Source organism: Medicago sativa, chromosome 4, assembly GCF_051527215.1.
Source record: "Medicago sativa cultivar Bolivia chromosome 4, Bolivia_mono, whole genome shotgun sequence".
Lineage (NCBI taxonomy): Eukaryota > Viridiplantae > Streptophyta > Magnoliopsida > Fabales > Fabaceae > Medicago > Medicago sativa.
The window spans coordinates 17,934,824-17,955,404 of NC_140752.1; the positions used below are offsets into that span (position 1 = coordinate 17,934,824).

The 20,581-nt window shown below is 32.4% G+C and overlaps 1 protein-coding gene and 1 pseudogene across 1 annotated transcript; one reads left to right on the forward strand and one right to left on the reverse strand.

The window, feature by feature from the left end:
• Window positions 1-2,059: 2,059 nt before the first annotated feature.
• LOC146926880 (metallothionein-like protein 1) lies at window positions 2,060-3,355 on the reverse strand. The gene is made up of 2 exons (XM_085700326.1): window positions 3,221-3,355; window positions 2,060-2,539 (listed from the first exon to the last, which is right to left on the reverse strand). Exons 1-2 carry the CDS (start codon window positions 3,268-3,270, stop codon window positions 2,362-2,364), a joined length of 228 nt encoding a protein of 75 aa, XP_085556452.1. The 5' UTR covers window positions 3,271-3,355; the 3' UTR covers window positions 2,060-2,361.
• Window positions 3,356-4,719: 1,364 nt separating this feature from the next.
• Window positions 4,720-5,763, forward strand: LOC146926881 (uncharacterized; annotated as a pseudogene).
• The last annotated feature ends 14,818 nt before the right edge of the window (window positions 5,764-20,581 follow it).

Below are 20,581 nucleotides of genomic sequence, written 5' to 3' on the forward strand. Positions count from 1 at the left end.
TGTTAAGGTGTCAATTGAATGATGAATAAATTAACCCCAATACCTAAATGGATGAAAACCTCGATATTTCCTTTAGGTTTTAATTGCCCCCTATTGCAAAACCCTATAGTGTCACAATCTAATGTACAAAGAAATATTATCTAGGTAACTCTCAAGATTATAAAATTCACAATCAATATCTCAGAGTTTTCAAATAGTAGAATGTATAAGATGAGTGTTACATTTGAGAGAAGATATGTGAAGTATTTATGATGATAATGATAGTGTTATGTTACTTATATAGTTTTTAGAAAGTAGTTATAAAACACGTTTTTAAAAAAGGAGTGAAACGATTCACATAAACTTTTTGTTTGTGTGAAACAATATATTAGAAATGATTCACTTTCTCTTGCACCAAAATAATTTTAAACAAAATGAGAAAAATTATTCACTCTACTCTAAGAAAAGATTCACAGAAAAATATTTGTTTATGTAAAACAACTCACATGTTGATGTGAAACGATCCACACAAGTTTTCAACCAAATGAACAAGTCTTGCATAAGCACAAACCCAAATAAAATTTATTTGGGCGCACACACATGATTGATAAAATTTAAAAGACAAATGATATTAAGTGATGCGACTATATGATTTCTCTTTTAAATTTTATCATTTATGTGAGTATGTCTAAATACTTTTGATTTGGGGTTGTGCCCAACCAAGTATTTCTCCTTATTTAGTTATTCTTGGCCAAATATGGATGATTTTATGGGATCCCTTCATGATCCGACAGTAGTATGAGGTCCCTGGGTTCGTTTTGTGCATTTTATATGGAGAAAATTCAACAGATGAATATGACTCTAAGATTAACTCTACCAATTATACACTCTTGAAGACTCTCATTGAAGACTTTGTTATACACCAATGACTTATGATCATATAAGGCGGCAACCGTTAAACCCAATGGTAACTCCGATGTTGACTTGAAGAAGATGAATAGAAAAGAAGTTTCTATAACCAAACAGAAGCTGAATTAGTCAATTGATAGATGTATTAGTTGTAGCATACGTATAGGAACAGAAGCTGAATTAGTCATTCCTACTTAATAGTAACTGATCCTTATCACTAAAGGAGCCTCATCAGGAGCCTCTTTTGCTAACCTATGAAGTAGCACTTCTTGTAACTTACTGCTATATATATTTATCTGATGTAACGTGAAAATACAATTCATTCTCATTACTTTATATTTACATGGTACATTAAAAAAAAAAAAAACTGAAGATTCCTGAAGATAAATCACCCAAGGGAAAGAGACGAAGTAACAATTTCTTCCCGTAAATGGTACATCTCTAGAAACATGCATTCATTTTTTTTTCCCTAGTAAGTAACATATAGAGTTTCCTTTCATAAATCTAGTCCTTATAAGAGACCAAATATTTTAGATTTAGTTCATAATAATATTTGCATGATGGATAGTAAATTTATTGACTATTGGTGGTGCATCAAATTTTGTTACATTTATTGACGACCACTCTAGAAAAGTGTGAACTTTTGTTTTGAAATTTAAAGAGTCATTTGTGTTTTCAAGCATTTTCATGCAAGTGTTAACAGAGAAAAATGAATGAAATTGAACTGTGTTAAAACATATAATGGCGGGGAATATATTGAGGTCCATTTGAAGAGTATTGCAAATAACACGGAATCAAGCTTGGAAAGTCGGTTCCAAAGATGTCTCAACATTAATGAAAGAATCAAGTGTACCCTTTTTATGCAAAATTATCGCAAAAAATTTGATCAACGATTCTCCTTCTCATTCTATTGCACTTGATGGTGATGTTCTAAACATAGTGTAGACAGTGAAATATGTCTCTTGTGACTATTTAAAGGTTTCATTAGGGCCAATAAAGACTTAATGGCTCAAAAAGTGCATTTAGGTGCTTATAGATTATCAATCAACTAGGTCTTTATGCCAATATAGCATAGTTGAATTGACGCTCTTCCAGAGCATGAGTTAACTCGTTACCAAATGGACCAACTTATGTCGATATATGCCAACTTGATATTGATGAACCAAAAAACTTATATTCAAACAACACAATAATATATTCTATTTATAATAGGCAGAGATTTATGATTCATATTAGCTTTTAGCTATACATTAGACAAGACAACCAAACACGAAGCGATCATAGCTCTCATAACACCTTCACCAAAATCTAAGAACATTTGAATTTGATGAAGGTGAGATCCATGACCACTTCATATTATTCTAAAAAAGGAAACACATGCTTCTTATATATTAAATGTGTACTAATACACACAATTACACATATTGGTTCCACTATCTCTGCTTCAAGAGGCTTTCATATATATGCTGCACTTCATTTGCAGTTGCAAGGGTCACATGTGCAGTTATCTCCACACTTGCAGCCACCATCCTCAGCTGCAACACCCATTTCAGCACCTTCAAATTGGATCTTGGCCGGACCAACGCCCAAAATCACGGTTTCTGTGGTTTCGGCCTCGGCATAGCTCAATCCACTAGACCTCTTGCTGCATCTGCCAAGTAATAAAAATCAATTATACACATGAAACATTATTGTACACTTCTTTTTAAGAATAGTTATCCAAAATTGATACCGATGAATTATTATTGTACACTTAATTTTCTTCACACACTGACTAAAGTCTAATATTTAACTCTTTACCATTGACTTAAGGAGTACCCGCCAAGTCGTTGTGCATATCTTATTAGAAAGACACTTTTAATAGACTATTTAAGCTTTTAAAGAAAGACTATTTAACCTCTTACTTAATTGCATTTGACAAGTTTTAGAAATTTACATAAACAAAGTTGAAACACAAGAACGAATATATTATGATTCATGATCTAGTTTTTCAAGTTTTTTTTAAACCCTCATAAAAGAAATATAAATACCCCCTTCTAAACACAAATCAAATTTCATCAAAATCATATGCTAGTGACCAAGTATATTAATTTAATGATCAAAGTATAAAAAAAATAAAAAAATTGAAAGAGACTAGAACTCAACTCTAGAAAACCTATGAAGATAGAGAAAAAAAAAACATCAAATTCATAGAACCCAACCAAAAGAATCATGGAAAAAACAATCAAAATCTCCAAGAATCATCATAAATTAAAAAAAAAAAAACACAAATTATAATAGTCATATAATTTTGTTTGGAAAGCAACAAAAAGTTAAGGTGGTCGATCCTTACTTGCAGCTATCACCACAGTTGCAACTGCTTCCACAACCACAGCTAGACATATTTTCAGAAACTCTAGAAACAAAGATTTGCAAAGAACAAATTTATATTGGTTGGTAGTTGTTTATCTTCACTAGAATTGATGTCTTTTAATCATGCAAGAGAATAAAATGTGAAATCTTGACCATCCACGTGGTGTAATCGTATGTTGCTTGGGTCCACAACCCTACCATTGGACTATTTCCACGTAGACATCGTTTTCATCACACGTCTTTTTTGCAAATTGCAATTACATAAAATTGTGGAGAATTCTTTAGTACCTCTAATTTGGTCGGTTACTGTTATTCTTATTAATAAAACTATTTTTTAATTAAGATATTTTTTGTATGAAATTACATACTTATCATTTAAACTTTGCAAAACTCAAATAGATGACAAAGGCTTGAAGAGGGTAATGCTAATATATCCAAATTGAAAATCGATTTCAAGACCATAATTAATTAAAAAAAAGTTGTAACATCTCATCTTATAAATGGTTTTTGATAGACTAATAAATTCAAAAAAATAAAAGCTAATTTAAAATTTAATATAAAAAAGGGTACTGCTAATATGTATCTCTATAACAAAAATATACATAAAAAAATGTTATTTTTTTTCTTAAAGTGTTGATGAATTAACCATTTCCAAAATAATTTTACTTTTTAGATTATTTTAATAAGTATTCTTTGGAGACCATGATATCAGATGACCTAAGCATCTATACTACATGTTACTTGAGTGTTCAGCTAATTTTTTTGCATTTCTTGCTCTAAAGTCAAATCTAGTTTGATTCCGTCGTGTTCGTTTTGTTAAATACTTCTCTATTTCTCCGCTGATAGATGATAACTTGTTTGAATAAACAAATAATGAATATTGTAACAAAAAAATAAATAATGAATATTTCGATAAATAATGTTAGGTAGGTGACAAAAGTTGGGCAAACGTACGGGCTCTCCGAGCAGCTCTAATTATGTTTGAATCCTTGTCGGGTTTAAAGGTAAATTTTCTCAAAAGCTTGTTGGTGGGCGTTAATATTTCTGATTCATGGTTGTCCGACGCAGCGGCGGTGTTGGGTTGTAAGGTGGGAAAAATTCTGTTTATGTACCTTGGCCTGCCTATTGGTGGTAATCCGCGGAGACTATCGTTTTGGGACCCTATTGTGAATCGTATTAAATCTAGACTGTCGGGTTGGAATAGCAGGTTTCTCTCCTTCGGTGGCCGCTTGATCCTACTTAATGCAGTTCTGACTTCTCTACCTGTCTATGCTCTTTCCTTCTTCAAAGCTCCATCAGATATAATCTCTTCCATTGAATCTTTATTGAATAATTTTTTTGTGGGGTGGGAGTGAGGATTGTAGGAAAATATCTTGGATAGGTTGGAATATCGTGTGTTCTAAAAAGAAGCATGGAGGTGTGGGGGTTCGGAAGTTGAAGGAGTTTAATATTGCTTTACTAGGCAAATGGTGTTGGAGAATGTTAGTCGATAGAGAAGGATTGTGGTACCATGTTCTAGTCGCCTGTTATGGCGAAGTAGATGGGCGGTTGGCAGTAAGGGGCCGGAGTGTGTCTTCTTGGTGGCGTGATTTAGGTAGGATTCGAGATGGAGATGGTGAGTCAGATGGAGGGTGGTTCGGTCACAGTGTGGAGCGGAGGGTGGGTGATGGGGCTGACACTTTATTTTGGTCGCATAGGTGGATTGGTGATAGCCCGCATAGTGTGCGTTTGTTTGACTTGACTGAGAACAAAACCATTACGGTGGCTAGCTTGTTCTCTAAGGGCCTAGAGCGAGATGGGGAGGGGTGGAAGTGGAGGCGTAGACTGTGGGCGTGGTAGGAGGAGATGTTAGATGAGTGTAGGGCGTTACTATTTGATGTCTTGTTGGTTCCAAATGTTTCAGATAAATGGGTGTGGCTTCCAGATATTGCTGATGGCTATACTGTTCGTGGTGCCTATGATATGTTACTTAATTGTGATACTTCTCAGATTGATCAGTCTGTGGAGTTAGTGTGGCATAAACAGGTTCCGTTGAAGGTTTCGGTTTTTGCTTGGAGACTCATTCGAGATCGCTTACCTACAAAAGCTAACCTGGCAATGCGTGGTGTCATTTCAGTAGATGATATTATGTGTGTTACATGTTGCGGTAATGTGGAGACAGCCGAGTATCTTTTTCTAACGTGTAATGTGTTTGCATCTTTATGGCAGCAAGTGCGCGAGTGGATTGGGTTCGTTGGGGTGGATATTAATAATATTTCCGATCATCTGGTACAATTTACTCATATGACAGGTGGTGGTAAAGCTAAACGTTCCTTCATGCAACTTATTTGGCTTTTATGTACCTGGGTTGTGTGGAATGAACGGAACAACCGCATGTTCAATACTATTGTAACTCCTGTTCCCCGTCTTTTAGATAAGGTCAAATTGTTATCTCTAGGGTGGTTGAAGGCAAAAAATGCCATGTTTGTTTTTGGTACCCAGAGGTGGTGGTCGAGCCCTTTAGCTTGTTTGAGCATTGGCTAATTTTTCTGTTTTCATTATTGTGTATTGACTCTGTATCTCTGTAGTGGTTTCTTAGGCACACCTTGTGCTTGGGGACCGCTTTTTGTTGTGGTTATATAATTTCATTTTAGTTTCTTCAAAAAAAAAAAAAATATCGAACGAGCTTTTTAACGAAAAATATTATTTCTCAACTATAATTAATGTCACAGGATAATTTATTTTAGATACTTATGGATTAATTTAGTTACTAGCGAAAACATTCGCACTTATATGTCCGTGTTACCGCTATTTTTATTGCGCTAATATTTGAAATTAATCTAAAGTATTAGTTATGAAATTAATCTAAAGTATTGTAAAATATTTTTTTACAAACAATTTAAAGTTTTTAAAAATAGCCTATTCCAAGAATTCTCTTCTTTGAAGGTGTCCACATCTCCAAAATTTTAATTCATGCTAAATAATGATTCATGATCACAAACTCCCACTTATTAGATACAACAAAAACATTTATATATCTTCAAAAATAAAACATAAGCGGGCTTAGGCCCTCATTTCTATAAAAAAAAAATAAAAATAAAGAGAAACACTTGCATAGGCACAGACCCAACACCTATCTTTTGGGCCAACAAATTTTTGACAAATCATATTTGCGAGTTTTTAAGTCGGTTAAAAGGTTAACTGACGTTGCTGATGTGACCTAATAATTGAGTGCCACGTGGATATCTTTTTAAATCGGTTGTTTGGAAAAGCGATTTTAAAAAGCTTTTGTTTTTGGAAAAAAGATATTTTTATTTTCTTTTTTATTTTTGTTTTCATCCCTTAGGATTGTATTATTGGCTCTGATACCAGGTTGTGGGCAGAATCGCCAGCGGAATTTTTTCGAACTTGTTCTAACATTTGTTCGATTTTATATAAACCTTGAAATGGTTTTAAGAGTGTCCTACCTCTTTCTTGTTGTATATTTGTAAGATTTTTTAAATCTTCTATTTCTCTTAGTAAATCATCAATATATTCTATATGATAACGTGCTAGATCTTGAGAATGGAAAATAATTTGTTTTAATATAATTCTTTCATTGTAAAAGTTTATCTCAGAAACTATGTTTTCTAATCTCTTTTTAAAGAGTTTTAGTTTTGTCTTAAGACCTAATCCGGGCATTATTGCTCTGATAGGTTGGTGTCAGGATCTGTGACAAGGGATTTTCCAAATTTTTGGCTTCTTTTAAAAGCAATTCGATCTGTGTTAGTCCTTAGAAGGGTTCTAAAAGAATTTTTGCTCTTGTTCTTTGAATCTCGGTGAGATTGTTTTCTTGAATTTCTTCTAATAAATCTTCAATTAGATCTATATGAGCTATTGTTATAGTTTGGGCATTATAACAAATTTGTTTGAATGTTATTAAATCATAATACCATTCAATATCACTGACTATAGTTTTTAGTCTTTCTTTCAAAACTTCTAATTCTGTTTTAATTGTCAACCTAGGCATTATATGTTGGGAACAGAATTATTTGAGGAGTTTTCGGAATTTTCTTCAGCCTTTTTCAAAAGGTTTTCTAAGTAAATTAGATTTTGAGCAGGCCATAGTAAGGTTTCAGCTCTTTCTTTTTGTTGAGTAGAACATTTTCTGTTTCTTCTAATTCTCTTATCATTTCTTCTACATCTAAAATTTGTAGAATTATTAAATCGCGGATTCCCCAAAGCGTATTCTTCATTTCTATATTTAGAAAGTTTCCTTCTATTTTATCAACTAAATTCTTTAGTTTTATTTTGAATAAACTTAATTCGTTTTTTATTGTTATTCCTGGCATTATAGTTTTTTTATTAATATTAAAAAGTTCAGTCTTTATTTCTGATAAGGTTTTGTCAACCTTTTTACTATCTAGTGAAGTTCTTGGTGGTAAGAATCTTAATTCACTAGTACTTTCCTCCTGCTCTAAAAGAGGTGTCCTTTCTATTGTCATAATAGATTTTGATCTTTTTAATGGTTTTAGAATTGGTAATTCTAATTTTATTAATGGTGCAAATAGTTCGTCTATTTGTATCTTTTCTTTTCCACTAAATTCTATGCTATAATGAGAGTTACTTAGTGCATAGTTCATCTTATAACTTATGCTAAAAGGATGATTTCCTGGTCTCATAAGATTTTGGTCTTTGAGTTTATAATGGATTACTAAAGATCTGTTTAGATCTATATCATTTAAACTTAAACCTATTTGCAAATTTATGTCAAATTTTATTTTTCCACATTTTAGATTTCCTTCACCTTTGGTTATTGGTGAATGCTTTTTATTCATCCTAGCATCTTCTATAAGAAGCTCTAGTTCTGCATTTATTCCTTTCATAAAAGTACTTTTTATGATTATTTGAATAGTTGATATATGGATATATCCTATCTTTCTTCTTTTTTCTAGCGATAAATGTTTTAATCTTTCGCTTATTTGTTGTTCATCAATCATGGATATTACAACAGATCCATTTGTTGATTCCATTGGTATAGCAACTTCTCCTACCATCATTCCATATTTTAGAATGTTTTCTCTGGTTAATTTTTCTTTTATTAAAGAAAAAATACTTTTTTGTTTGAAGTTTTCTTCAGGTTTTAAGGTAAAGTCTACCTTTTCTATATGATCTATTAATACATCAGCTATAAAACCAGATGAATCTTCTTTTATCATGTTAAATTTCATTATAAAATACTATAATTTGTGAAATATAAAATCGTACCTGACTTTGGCTAGAGTTTTTGATGATTCTGATCTTTCAATCTTTTGAACTTTGAAATAATCTTTCGATTATTAATATTGGAAACTTTAAAATCTTTTGATTTGGTGATGACAACCTCAAATCCTGCAAAGTCTTTTCCCAACAATGTTTCTCATAAACTAAATGGTACTTACTTCATTGATTTAAGTTGTATCTTACAAATGAGCATCGAGGCTCTTATTTATAGGAGGAAAGGACTTACAAAGTAGGTCACATGTCTCTTTCCATCCAACTAAAAAGAAAAATAGACAAAACACGTAAAGGAAAAAGTAAAAACATTATCACATAAGGTGATAAGATTCCTTATCTGAATGGACCCCATCTGACTCAGATGATAAGGTTCCATTATTACAACTTTATTCCTACGGTCATTTACATGACGCGTGTTTAGGCTTTTTCTTTTGCCTTATCTCCAAATACTGGGATTGTCGGTATTTTGTCTGGTTCTGCCGACACTTTGTTTTTTGCACACCATTTACAGATATGCCCTTTGTAGGTTGAGAAGTACCGACAACATTCCTGTTGCACTTCCTCTGGAATCCGGTAGAGACCGTTTTCGAATCCTGAGAATAAGTCTTCAAAATGAAGTGTTTGTTTAAGGTGTTCTTCTGAAACCTTCTTCTTTGAATCACAGATCATAAAACAAAAATCTGAGACATATAAAACCTTGTAATTAATAATGGATGACCTATATTTAATCAGGTGGTCGTAAAAACGCTTCATTTGTTGGACGAATGAGATTAATGTCCATCCAACACTTGTTGCATTTGGTTCTAGATAGGTTTTGTTTGAAATTCCTATCTTTATGACTGTTCTTGGTCTTACAGTCATTTGGTTATTTTCTCCTTCGAACCATGGATATGTTTGTTCGAACTGAAGATATATTTCCCTTCCTTTTGCAAGAAAGTCATTAAATCTTTTTGCTGTATCGCCAATCTCTTTTGGAAGATCCGCTAATTCTTGAAATCTACGACCTTCTTCTTCTTCAAGATATACAGTCTTGAGCATTCCGTAGTCATAGGATTCTTTGAACAATTCCTTGGATATTCCTGGAACTGTATTAGCTTTTACCCCATGCTTGGTGTTGACCGGGTAAAAACATTCAAGTGCTAACTCTTCTTTGAAGTTTGCTAACCATCTCCATTTTCCCATGAAGTCATCAAGGGTCTTTGGCTTATTTTTCTCTTTTTGGAGGTTTATAATAGATCCCACTGAGATCTTCTTCTTTGATTCCATTTTTGATGGTTGACCAATATCTTTGGCAATGGCCATTTCTTTGTAGGAAGCTTTGTAAGCTTCTTTTGCTTCTTCCAGGGTTGGATAAGTTTTGTGTCTAACATTCTTGCCATTGATATGAAGACTTGCAATCGCCCAATTGCTGTAAATGCCCTTCATTGGACCGTCAAAGATGACATACACCTTTTTCTCTAGTTGTTCGTTGATTGGATCGACGACAACGTTTGGTTGGTCTGAACCATTTTTTGGCTCTTCATTTTCTTCTTCGGCTTTGTCTGCCCATGACTTTTTTGTATCTTCTTCTGGCATAGAACTTGCTGAAGATGTTGATGAAAAACTTTGTTGTTCATTCAAAGTCTTTTTTTGGTCTTCACCTGTTGTTGTTGTTGTTGGTTCAACATTTATGATTTTGGTTAAGCTTTCAATCATTTTAATCATCTCCTCCCTTTCTGAAGAGAGTTGTTTCAGCTTTTGGCTATGAATTTCAATTTGTTCATCTTTTTGCTTTAAGCTATTTTGGAGAACCTTTAGAGCTTGCTCCATTCTCTTGTTATTGTATCTGCAAAACAATTATTTTCTGATTTTATTATTTGAATATAAGGATAGAATTGTTGGATACGCATCTGCCATCGAACAAGTCTTCCCTGTTTATGATCAACTTTTAAATTGTAGCGCCAAAATCCGCTAACATAAGTTGAATCAGTTCTTAATAAAAATCTTGATGGAATTAAATCCATTCTCCATTTTACTAAAACTTTTAAACTAGAAAGGGTTTCTTTCTCATTAATATGATATCTTGTTCCAGCATCTTTAAAAGAAACTGAAACATACTTGCATAAGACAAGTTCATTATCCTTAATTCGGATGTTATTACTTGAATAATCAAGTTTTGTATCAGTCGAAACTGAGTTTATATCTGATCGCCCATTAGGGATATCTGATTTTAACTGTGGGGTTGCGCCCACAATGGTATAGGATTGTTGTGGGGTTTCATCCTCAACATATCCATTGAGATTTAATACCAGTTTTTGTTTACCATTAGGAAGAGCTCTCATGACTCCAGCCCAAGTAAACTGATTTGCATCAACATTTACAACCAAAAAATCATTTTCCGTTGGGTTGTATAGTTGAGGTAAAACTTTTAGTTTTTCTTTTAAAGATTTTACAGCCTCAGTATCTTTTTGTGTCCATGGCCATGGCACTTTTTCAGATATCTTCTTCTGTAAAATTTGTCTATCATCTGCCAAATCTTGAAGAAATCCTTCATTAGCAATGTAGTTTAGGCATCCCAAAAATCTTTGGATTTGTTTTCTATCTGCTAATTGATCAGGAAAAAGTAAAAAAATTTCTTGAACATGTGGTGATAAATCGAGTTTTCCTCCTTCTCTTATGATAAGACCAAGGAATTCGATTTCTTGTTTCAAAAGTACTGACTTTTTTCTGGATAAAACAATACCTTTATCTTTTATTCTGTTTAAAACAGTTGTGACATCTTTGACATGTTGTTCTTTACTTCCTTTAGTAAAAATAAGAGTGTCATCAATGTATACAAAACAAATATGGTCGAGACCTTTAAGAGTATTGTCCATAAACCTTTGATATATTGATGGTGCTTGTTTTAAACCAAATGGTAAAACATTCCATTCAAAATGTCCTTCTGGACAACTAAAAGCTGTTAAAGGTTTTGTTTCTTCTGACAACCTTAACTGCCAATGTTCAGATTTTGCATCTAGAGATGAAAACCAATTACATCCTCTTATTTTTTCAAAAATGTAATCTTTTCTTGGTAACTTATAAGAATCGCTTATAGTTGCATCATTAAGTTTCTTATAGTTGATTACCATTCGAGCCTTACCTCTTTTTATCTCATTGTGTTTTCTAACATAAAAAGCTGGCGTTGAATGTGGACTGACAGTATTAGACCTTTCTCTAATAATTCTGCTATCTCTTTTTTAAATTCTTCCTTATCATCAGATGAATAAGGGATTTTGTATAGGACCTTAACTTCCTTTTTAGGATCCTTAAGCTTTATAACAATTAAATCCTGTATTTTATTTACTACAGAATCTAATGGATTTTCAGAACAAACTTGGTCTAAGTGATGTCCTAAATTTTGTTCAACTGTTAAATAGAACTTTCTTTTGTCCCACATACATCTAAGTACGTTAAGATTTTCTTTTATTGCCCTTAAAATTTCATTTTTTGTTACAATATTTGTTGTAACAAATTCACTTTATTTCTTCTGGATTATTTACATTAAACCATTTTAATGTTATAGTATCAAGTTCTTGAATAAAAGGATTATATAACTTTAAAAAGTTATTTCCTATTATCAAATCTATTCCAGAATCATGTTCATAAATTGATCTTACATAAAAATATCTATGTTTGATTTTTATGAAGGTATTTTTTAAAACAAACCATACCTTATGTTTTGTTTTATCAGCAATTATTATTTCTTTTGGTTTTTTTAAACTAATCCATTCTTTGGATATAGATTTTCTTCCAAAACATAGAGTTGCACCAGTATCAATGTAACCCATGATTTTCTTTTTGTTCAAAATAATTTGAATAAATGTTGAATTAGGATTTCCGTTTTTTAAAATTTTCCTACTCATTCTTCAAATTCCTCTTCAGTAGTATATTCAAAGATACTACTTTCATCGGAATCTATCTCTGATTCTATTGGTTCGAAACCTGCTTGCCAAATTAATTTTAAGGTTTCTTTTTTAGAATCTTTCCTCTTGGGACACTCATTTGCATAATGTCCTTCTTCATGACACAACCAACATGTACATGTTTTCTTGCCTTTGGGACATGAATTCTTTTTAGGATATTTTTTCTTTCTCCTAAAATATTTTTGTTTGTTAAATTTCTTAGGAAATTTCTTTTTCCTTCTGTATTCTGATCGATCAATTTTTCTAAAGATATTTCTTTTTCTTTTCCTTCTAGATTTATTACAACCGTAGTTTCCTACTTTATCTTGAAGTTTGTCGCAACAAAGGTTTATTGTTGCTTCTCTTTTAGCAATTTTGTTCATGCATTGTTCAGACACCCATCTTCGCAAAGCAGTTATCCTAGTTCCTAGAGTATCTTCTAGCCCTACAATTACCTCTAGGTGTTCTTGGATTATTTTATCCATTTTTGCTCCTACCGCAGATGGTAGTTTATTATAAAATAGACCTAAAAGATTATATTGTAATCTTTTCTGTGGTGATACTGCATAATAGTATTTTCTGAATTCACATATAAATGGTTCGATTTGACACATATCACAAATTCTTAGTTTAAAGATTCTATGAATATTAGTGTTTTCTAAATCTGCCTGTGCCTCAGGCTCATCAAAACCTACAAATTCCTTTTTTAGAATTGAATATACATGATTTATTACTTCTTCAGTTGTTGATGGGAGTTCTGAGTCTGATTTTTCAGACATGAAACTCCAAGCATTTCCTGTAGTTTTTGTTTTTAGATAGTTAAAAATACTTTTTGGACTTAGACTTCTTAGCGTAGAGTCTAATTGGATTGTTACCAAATTATCATGATACCAACTTCTTAGCTCTTTTTTAGTATCATCACTACAGTCGATGTCTAAAACATTTTCTTGTTTGTGGTGATTTATAGTAGGTATATACTTAGGTGGTATATGTTTAAATTTTCTATCATTCATTTTGTCTTGAATGATTTGTTGGTCTATAAATTCTTCTTTACCCTCACGGCGTCCTCTTTTACGCCCTTGATCTGATGACTCTGGGTTATCAGTTTTAACAAGTCCTACTTGTGGTTCTTCTTCTTCAAAACTACCAAGGGAACTTTCTGAATCGAAATCATAGATGAATTTACTTTCATCTTCTGGTTCTTCGATACTTTTACCCTTTTCATTAATGTCTAAAGTAGCCATTAGGGTTTGTAATTTTTGTAGTTGGCTAGCTATCTCTTCTTCTGTTTCGTCCATTATCGTCTTGGAGCGAAAAATTGAAATTCTTGTTTTGGTTCATCAGGTTTTTCTGAAATTTCTATCATGTCTCCCCCTTCTTTTTTGACAAAAGTTTGTAATTCTTCTAGGGTTAGACATTTATCTCTTATAGGTAAGAGTTTTAATAGATCGATTAAATCGTCTATTTTTAGGCAAAGTTTTTCATCTAACAATTTTTGATTTTCCTCTAGATTAGATAATTTTTCTTCAAGTTTTTCTTTGAACTCATTTTCTAGTAGGACTTCTACTATCTTATCTAATCGTTTTTGAAGTTTCATTAGATTTTCAAAAATGTCTTGCATATTTTCACTTAATCCTTTATTAGCCATTAGTTAGTTTTTGTAACTTTTGACTTAAAAAGATTTGCTAAGTTTTCATACTCCCAGTATGTAAAATAATTGTTTTCAATTATTAAAAACCAGAATGATGTCTCTCTACACCATCTAATTTGGTTTTTTACTTTCTTTATATCATTATATTTAGGTTCCAAAATAAATGGTTGTTGTATTATTTTTCCAAATGGATTTATAAGACCATCCATTATTTTTCTAACTAGTGTTTTTTATTTTTTATTTTATTTTATTTATTTATTTTATTTTAGACTTTTTAAGCCTGTTTTTGTGAGAACTGGTTTTAAAAGATTTTGACATGTGTCAAATTTTTATTTGTTGTGTCCAAGGATGACGTGTTATGTTTGTGTGCAAGAAAGATTTTCTCAAAAATAAAACATAAGCATTTATATATAAAGCTTTAATGCTTCACCTTTCCTTTTGTTTCCTTTGAATCTAACATGGTGTAGCCTTCCAGAAGTAAGTGATTTACAACTTCCTTAACTGATCGTAATTGTATACCATTAGTGGTACCATGTAGGGGTGTAACGGTTCGGTTTGGATTGGGTTTCAGTCAAAAAAAATGTCCGAACCGATGAAACCTTCATCGGTTTGGATTGGTTCGATTTACACTGTTTTTCAAAAAAGAAACCGAGCCAAACTAATCGGTTTGGTTCGGTTTGGATTAGTTCGGTTGATTGGTTTATTTAAAAATACAATTAAAAAAAATCATATTCTCACAAAATATTTCATAGAACTTTGTATAATTGTATTTCATATTTTGTTTTTTCATAGAACATTGTGTTATTTCAATTTTTATAAATACACATCAGTGACATCACACACGATCAAAATTTTACGCAAATTGCAAATGCTTTCTTTTTTGAATGGCTTTTTCTAATCTTCACTAAACAAAGACATACAACGTAACATGTATAAATCAATGACATAGAAAATGAACATGGAAAACAATCAAATATAATGAGTATAAAATCAATGACATAAACATGATAAAACTAACCAAGAGATGAACGATCTCAGCAGTGACCGGTGGCGATGAACAATGGGTTTGGTGTAGTTAACGACTAGGGTTTCTTTTTTAGTAGAAATGAAAAAGTCTGACTGATGAGATGAGATGAAGATGAGAGAAAGTGAATGAATTAAAAAGTATTTTATGTTTAATCTTGGGCCTAACCAATAACCATAAGTTTGTGTGAGGTAGGATAATATTAGTAAAATAAGGAGTGTGATTATCATAAGATTGGTTCATCGGTTTCACAGATCTCGAAATGAAAAACCATGAACCAAACCAAACTAGATCGGTTTCGATTGGTTCGGATTGGTTTCTAACCGAACCACACAAGATCAGATATTTTTTTGGTTTGGTTCGGTTTGAACTTTCGGTTTCATTGGTTTTGTCCGAACCACTTACACCCTTAGTACCATGAGCATAATACTACAAGAATGATAACAAAAAATAAGATAAATGGGTGTTATTATCATTAACAAATACAATTTAAGATTAAGAAAATATAGTCTATCACCCGTGCATTGCACGGGTTAACACACTAGTTATCATACACATAAGAAATTAATTTTACCATATCTAATGTTCCCGAAGTTCTTTTTCTACATTCTACCTCCCATTGATCAAGATTTGATGATAAATTTTCTGTATTTGGGAAAGTCGTTGAATCTATTTGAAATTTAAAAGATATAATTTCCTTTTTGATCAATATGGTTTTCAACCACCTTCTTCTATGTTGTTCCTATCAAAGAAAACCATCAATACAATATATTAGAACAATAATTAAAATGTTCGAACAAATAAATGAATAGTAGGTTGATTAATTACTCAATGCATTCATTTTTTTTTTTGCAAGGACTCCCATTTGATGAAAAATAAAAGTGTTAAACATTCATCTCTTTTATGCGTTTCAAATAATTTACAGGAAAACATAAAAAAAAACATTTTTTAGCCTCCAACAATTGTCTATATGCTTCAACTTCTTCCTTACAACAAAAAACTATTGTGCTATGAAATTAATTTTAAGTAAATTAAGTATATGAGAATATTTACCTCTACATGAGTATCATCCATTTTCCTTGACCTTATCCTTGCATTGTGCTCTAAAACTTTTTAACATCTATAACGCTCAAGGCTGACGAGGGCGGGGAGTGGTCACCGGTGCACAAGGCATTACAATGTCCGGCTCTCGAAAGCTTTTAGAGGAACCGAATAACATCGGAATGAGAGGTATCCTGAGGCCGTGTAGGTATGGGACTACATGGTTGAAGGAAGTCTTATAAGAATTGTTTGGTGCTACCTATATCAACAAGATGCATCTTCTTTTCGGTAGCTCATCCCATAAGAACTCCACAGTTAAGCGTTCTTGACTTGGAGCAATTTTGGGATGGATGACCTACCGGGAAGTTTCCTGGTAAGCATGCGACTGAGGACAAAACACGCTGAAAAGACTTGTGTTGATTTGTAGGGTTAGTCGGCAATCCTGAAAGCAGCCTGGGGTGTTACAATATAGATCTTAAGACTGAGAACAAGACTTGTGTTGATTTATAGGGTTAGTCGGCAATCCTGAAAGCAGCCTGGGGTGTTACAATATAGATCTTAAGACTGAGAACAAAGGATAAGACATGTCTTTAGTGCAAAAAGGACGTAGGAAATGGGGGATAAAACTATGAAGGGTGTGGATACAATATAGATCTTAAGATTGAGAACAAGACTTGTGTTGATTTGTAGGGTTAGTCGGCAATCCTGAAAGCAGCCTGGGGTGTTACAATATAGATCTTAAGACTGAGAACAAAGGATAAGACATGTCTTTAGTGCAAAAAGGACGTAGGAAATGGGGGATAAAACTATGAAGGGTGTGGATTCTAAACATGATGTTGATTTAACAAATATGTGAACTATAATATTTAAATATGATGTTAACCAACGAATGAAATGTTAACGTTATAAGATGATGAGGTATGATGATAGTAAAAATGTCATATGGCGATGATGAACGACGTAATGAAAGATGCTTATCAATGACAAAACTTGTCCTGTTAGTTTCATTTAGAAAAGTAGGGCATATAATAAAATACTTTTTTTATTAAAAAGAATTCATCTAGCGTCGGCCCAGCTGACTCTACAAAATATTGTTGACTAGTTAAATGTTGACTTTAGAGTTTGCCTGTCCATCTCTAGCTGAATAATTTAGCGTCGGTTGGGCTGACTCTACATGATTTAGTTGACTTTCCAAATGTTGAAATTAATAGCCTCGGCTCATTGTAGAGTCCGATTAAACTCGGCACAACCGGCGCTACATTAGCCTCGGAGTACAAAGAGCCGACTCTACCCAGTAGCTTCGAGTTTTTTAGCCTGCCCCGAAACCGACGCTAAACCGACGCTAAATCTGTGTTAGCGTCGGTTTTTGCCCTGTTAGAGTGGGTTTTAGGCCGACGCTAAAACGCAGTTTTCTTGTAGTGAAAGTAGAGAAACTTGTAAGAGGGTTATTCATGAACAAACAAAGATGAAAATGATAGTAAATTGTAGCAAGGGATAAATGTAGCGACAAGACTATTTGAATAGTGTGAACTTACGAAAGTTGTTAGGTTGAAGCGAAAAGGAGTCTAGGTAAAATGGTAAAGATAAAGACAAGATGAGGCGTAGGTAAATGAGGATTTGCGAGGAGTAGGTTAAATAAAGGGATGTGATGAAAGATGTCAGTCGCAGTAAGGATGAATATTGAGTTACTTCTGAATAATGAGACAAGATCATAACAGTACAAATAGCGAGGACGAATTTAGAGAACTGATTACGATGCTGAGATCATTAAGATGAAATGTAAACGAAGATAGTGAGTTGTGTATGAAATAAATGAACAACGTGATGGGTAGTAAGAGCGGTGAGTCAAGATATGAAAATAATAGAAGAGAGTAAGAATAATGAGAAGAAACATAAGGGATAAGTGAAGAAAAGGGGATTGTTTTAGGAATAGTTCATAAACAACGGACAAAGATAATAGAAGAAACTTATAATTAAAGATTGAGTCTAATGATTTAAACTAGATATACAAGGTACAAACCAAGTAAAATAAGTGTACGATGTTAGTGGACTAAGGTAATAGACGACAAAAATGATGAAATGAATAACTAACGATAGGGTCTTACAACTTAATAAGCCTAGTTGTATAGACAGAAGTTATTATGAGGAAAGACGAAAGAGTAGTAAAAATTGTAAAGACCAAGGATGAAGGATAAGGTAGGTTACTAGGAGTAAAGGGAGCAGACAATGTAGAGGAAACCAATGATGAGTGTAAGTTCTAAACACGACGTGAGTTTCTAACAAGAAAATGGGTTATATATAATTAGACGAACATATGGTGTTAATAATGACGAGGTGTTAATGATGATGTAAAACGACGTTATGATTGTTAAAAGACGAATGATGAAAAATGACAAAAGATGAAAAATGACGAATGACGAAAGATGACGAATGACGAAAAATGACGAAAGGTGAAAAATGACGGATGATGAAAAATGACGAATGAATATGATGTAAAGATGATGTGTTGTTTATTTGTCTTTCTAAATAAAGTTTGGCAAGTCTTCATGCATCATATCATACTGCATAATGATGAATGACGAATGCCAAAATGTATGTTTCAGTAACATATCTCTGAACTAACTTATTATGACGATAGGATCCGGTATCGGCATGCATGTAGGTCTAGGAATGAAGTATGTTTCATATAGGTCATGTTAGGTGAATTGTGATATGTGCTAATGATGTGAATATGGTATGTGTTAAAGGTGTGCATAAGAGGTATGTGCTAATGATGTTTATAAAATAAATTGTATGATTATTATGACGAATTAATGATGATGATATGATGAATGACCGATGATGATATGATTATCCACTTTATTATTCATGTATCCCAATATATGTTATGATGTGAATTCTCACCCCTTTGTGGTTGTTTATGTATTTTGGTGTCTGTACCCTCGGGTTACAAATACTCAGGACGAGAAGCTTTAACTTTGTGGGACGCTTAGAAGAGGGTGATGGAGATATACTCCCGAAGCTATTTTCTGGTGATATTAAGTAGTCGAATAAATACGTGCTTCGATCTGTAACACTTGGGTTGAGATTTAACGTTGAATGTCTTCAAATTATGAAGTTTAAACACTATGATGTTTTATGCAATTTTTCCCAAATGATGTTAAAGACCAGATATTTAAAATTATGAAATTTCTATGAAGTATCTTCCGCTTTTGTATCTGATTCTCTATTATCTTATTATGTGAAAGATGAATGAATGTGTGTGACATCCTTTTTCGTTAAAACCATGATTATTATTATATAAAATGACTGTCGGGAATTAAGGGGTTACACAATCCATTAAAAAAATCATAAAAAAACAATTGCCACATCACCATTCCGTTTGGTGATTGGGTAGAAATTGACGGCGGGGACTATTTATGATAACATAGTAAAAATGTGGGGATTTTAAAAACATTTATTGAAATGTAAAGATTATTCTTTAAAGAAGGGCAAAATGTAAGGACCAAAAACATATTTAACCCTTAAAAAATTGCATATACTGATTTTTCTTTTTTTTTTTTTTTTAATTTGGAAATACATTACTGGTTTTCTTTATTTTGGTAAAGACATATAACTGCTTTTTTTTTTTGAAAAGACATATATTGATTTTCCTTTTTTTTTTTTTTTGAAAAGACATATATTGATTTTCCTTGGAAAGATATATACTGATTTTCCTTTCTGTTTTTTGGAAAGACATATATTGATTTTCTTTTTTTCTTTGAAGAAAAAGAAAAAAAAGGAGAATCGGTGTCTTTCCAAGATCAGTATACTGATTTCCCTTTTTTAATTTTATTTTGGAAAGACATATACTGGTTTTCCTATTTTTTTTCCTTGAAAGACATATACTAATTTTCCCTTTTTTTTGGACAACAAATTTTTTTTAAAATACAAAGGCACAAGGAGAGCCTCAGGAAAGGAACAACACACGCTACAACACCACAAAAGAGAAAAAGAACAGGGAAAAAAAAACTCCTAGCCCAAACCATATAAGTATATCTTCTTTATTTAAGAATGAGAATAAAATTTATTATGTGAACCTTATTTTTAGTCAATGGTCAGCCTTCATAAAGTCTTAATGTACCTTTATATAATTATGGTCAAAATATTTTTTATACAGAATATTAATATTAATATTTTTATGAAAGGAAAATATTTTTATTCTAAAAAAGAAAAACATATATTAATTAAGTGGCTTTAATAGTCATTTTACCAGTATTGCAAAGGGGGTCTGTTTGGGAGTAAGGAGAGGGAGAGCTTTGGATGATTACAATATGAAAAAAATAAAATAGTCAGCCCATTTGAGAGGTCCCCTGCTTCCACTGATAACCATATAATCTAACTATCACATAACAATAGAACACTCCATCAGTAAGGCGACATAAACATCTATCAAAACATAATTCTCTCAAGTCTCTTTCAAGTCTA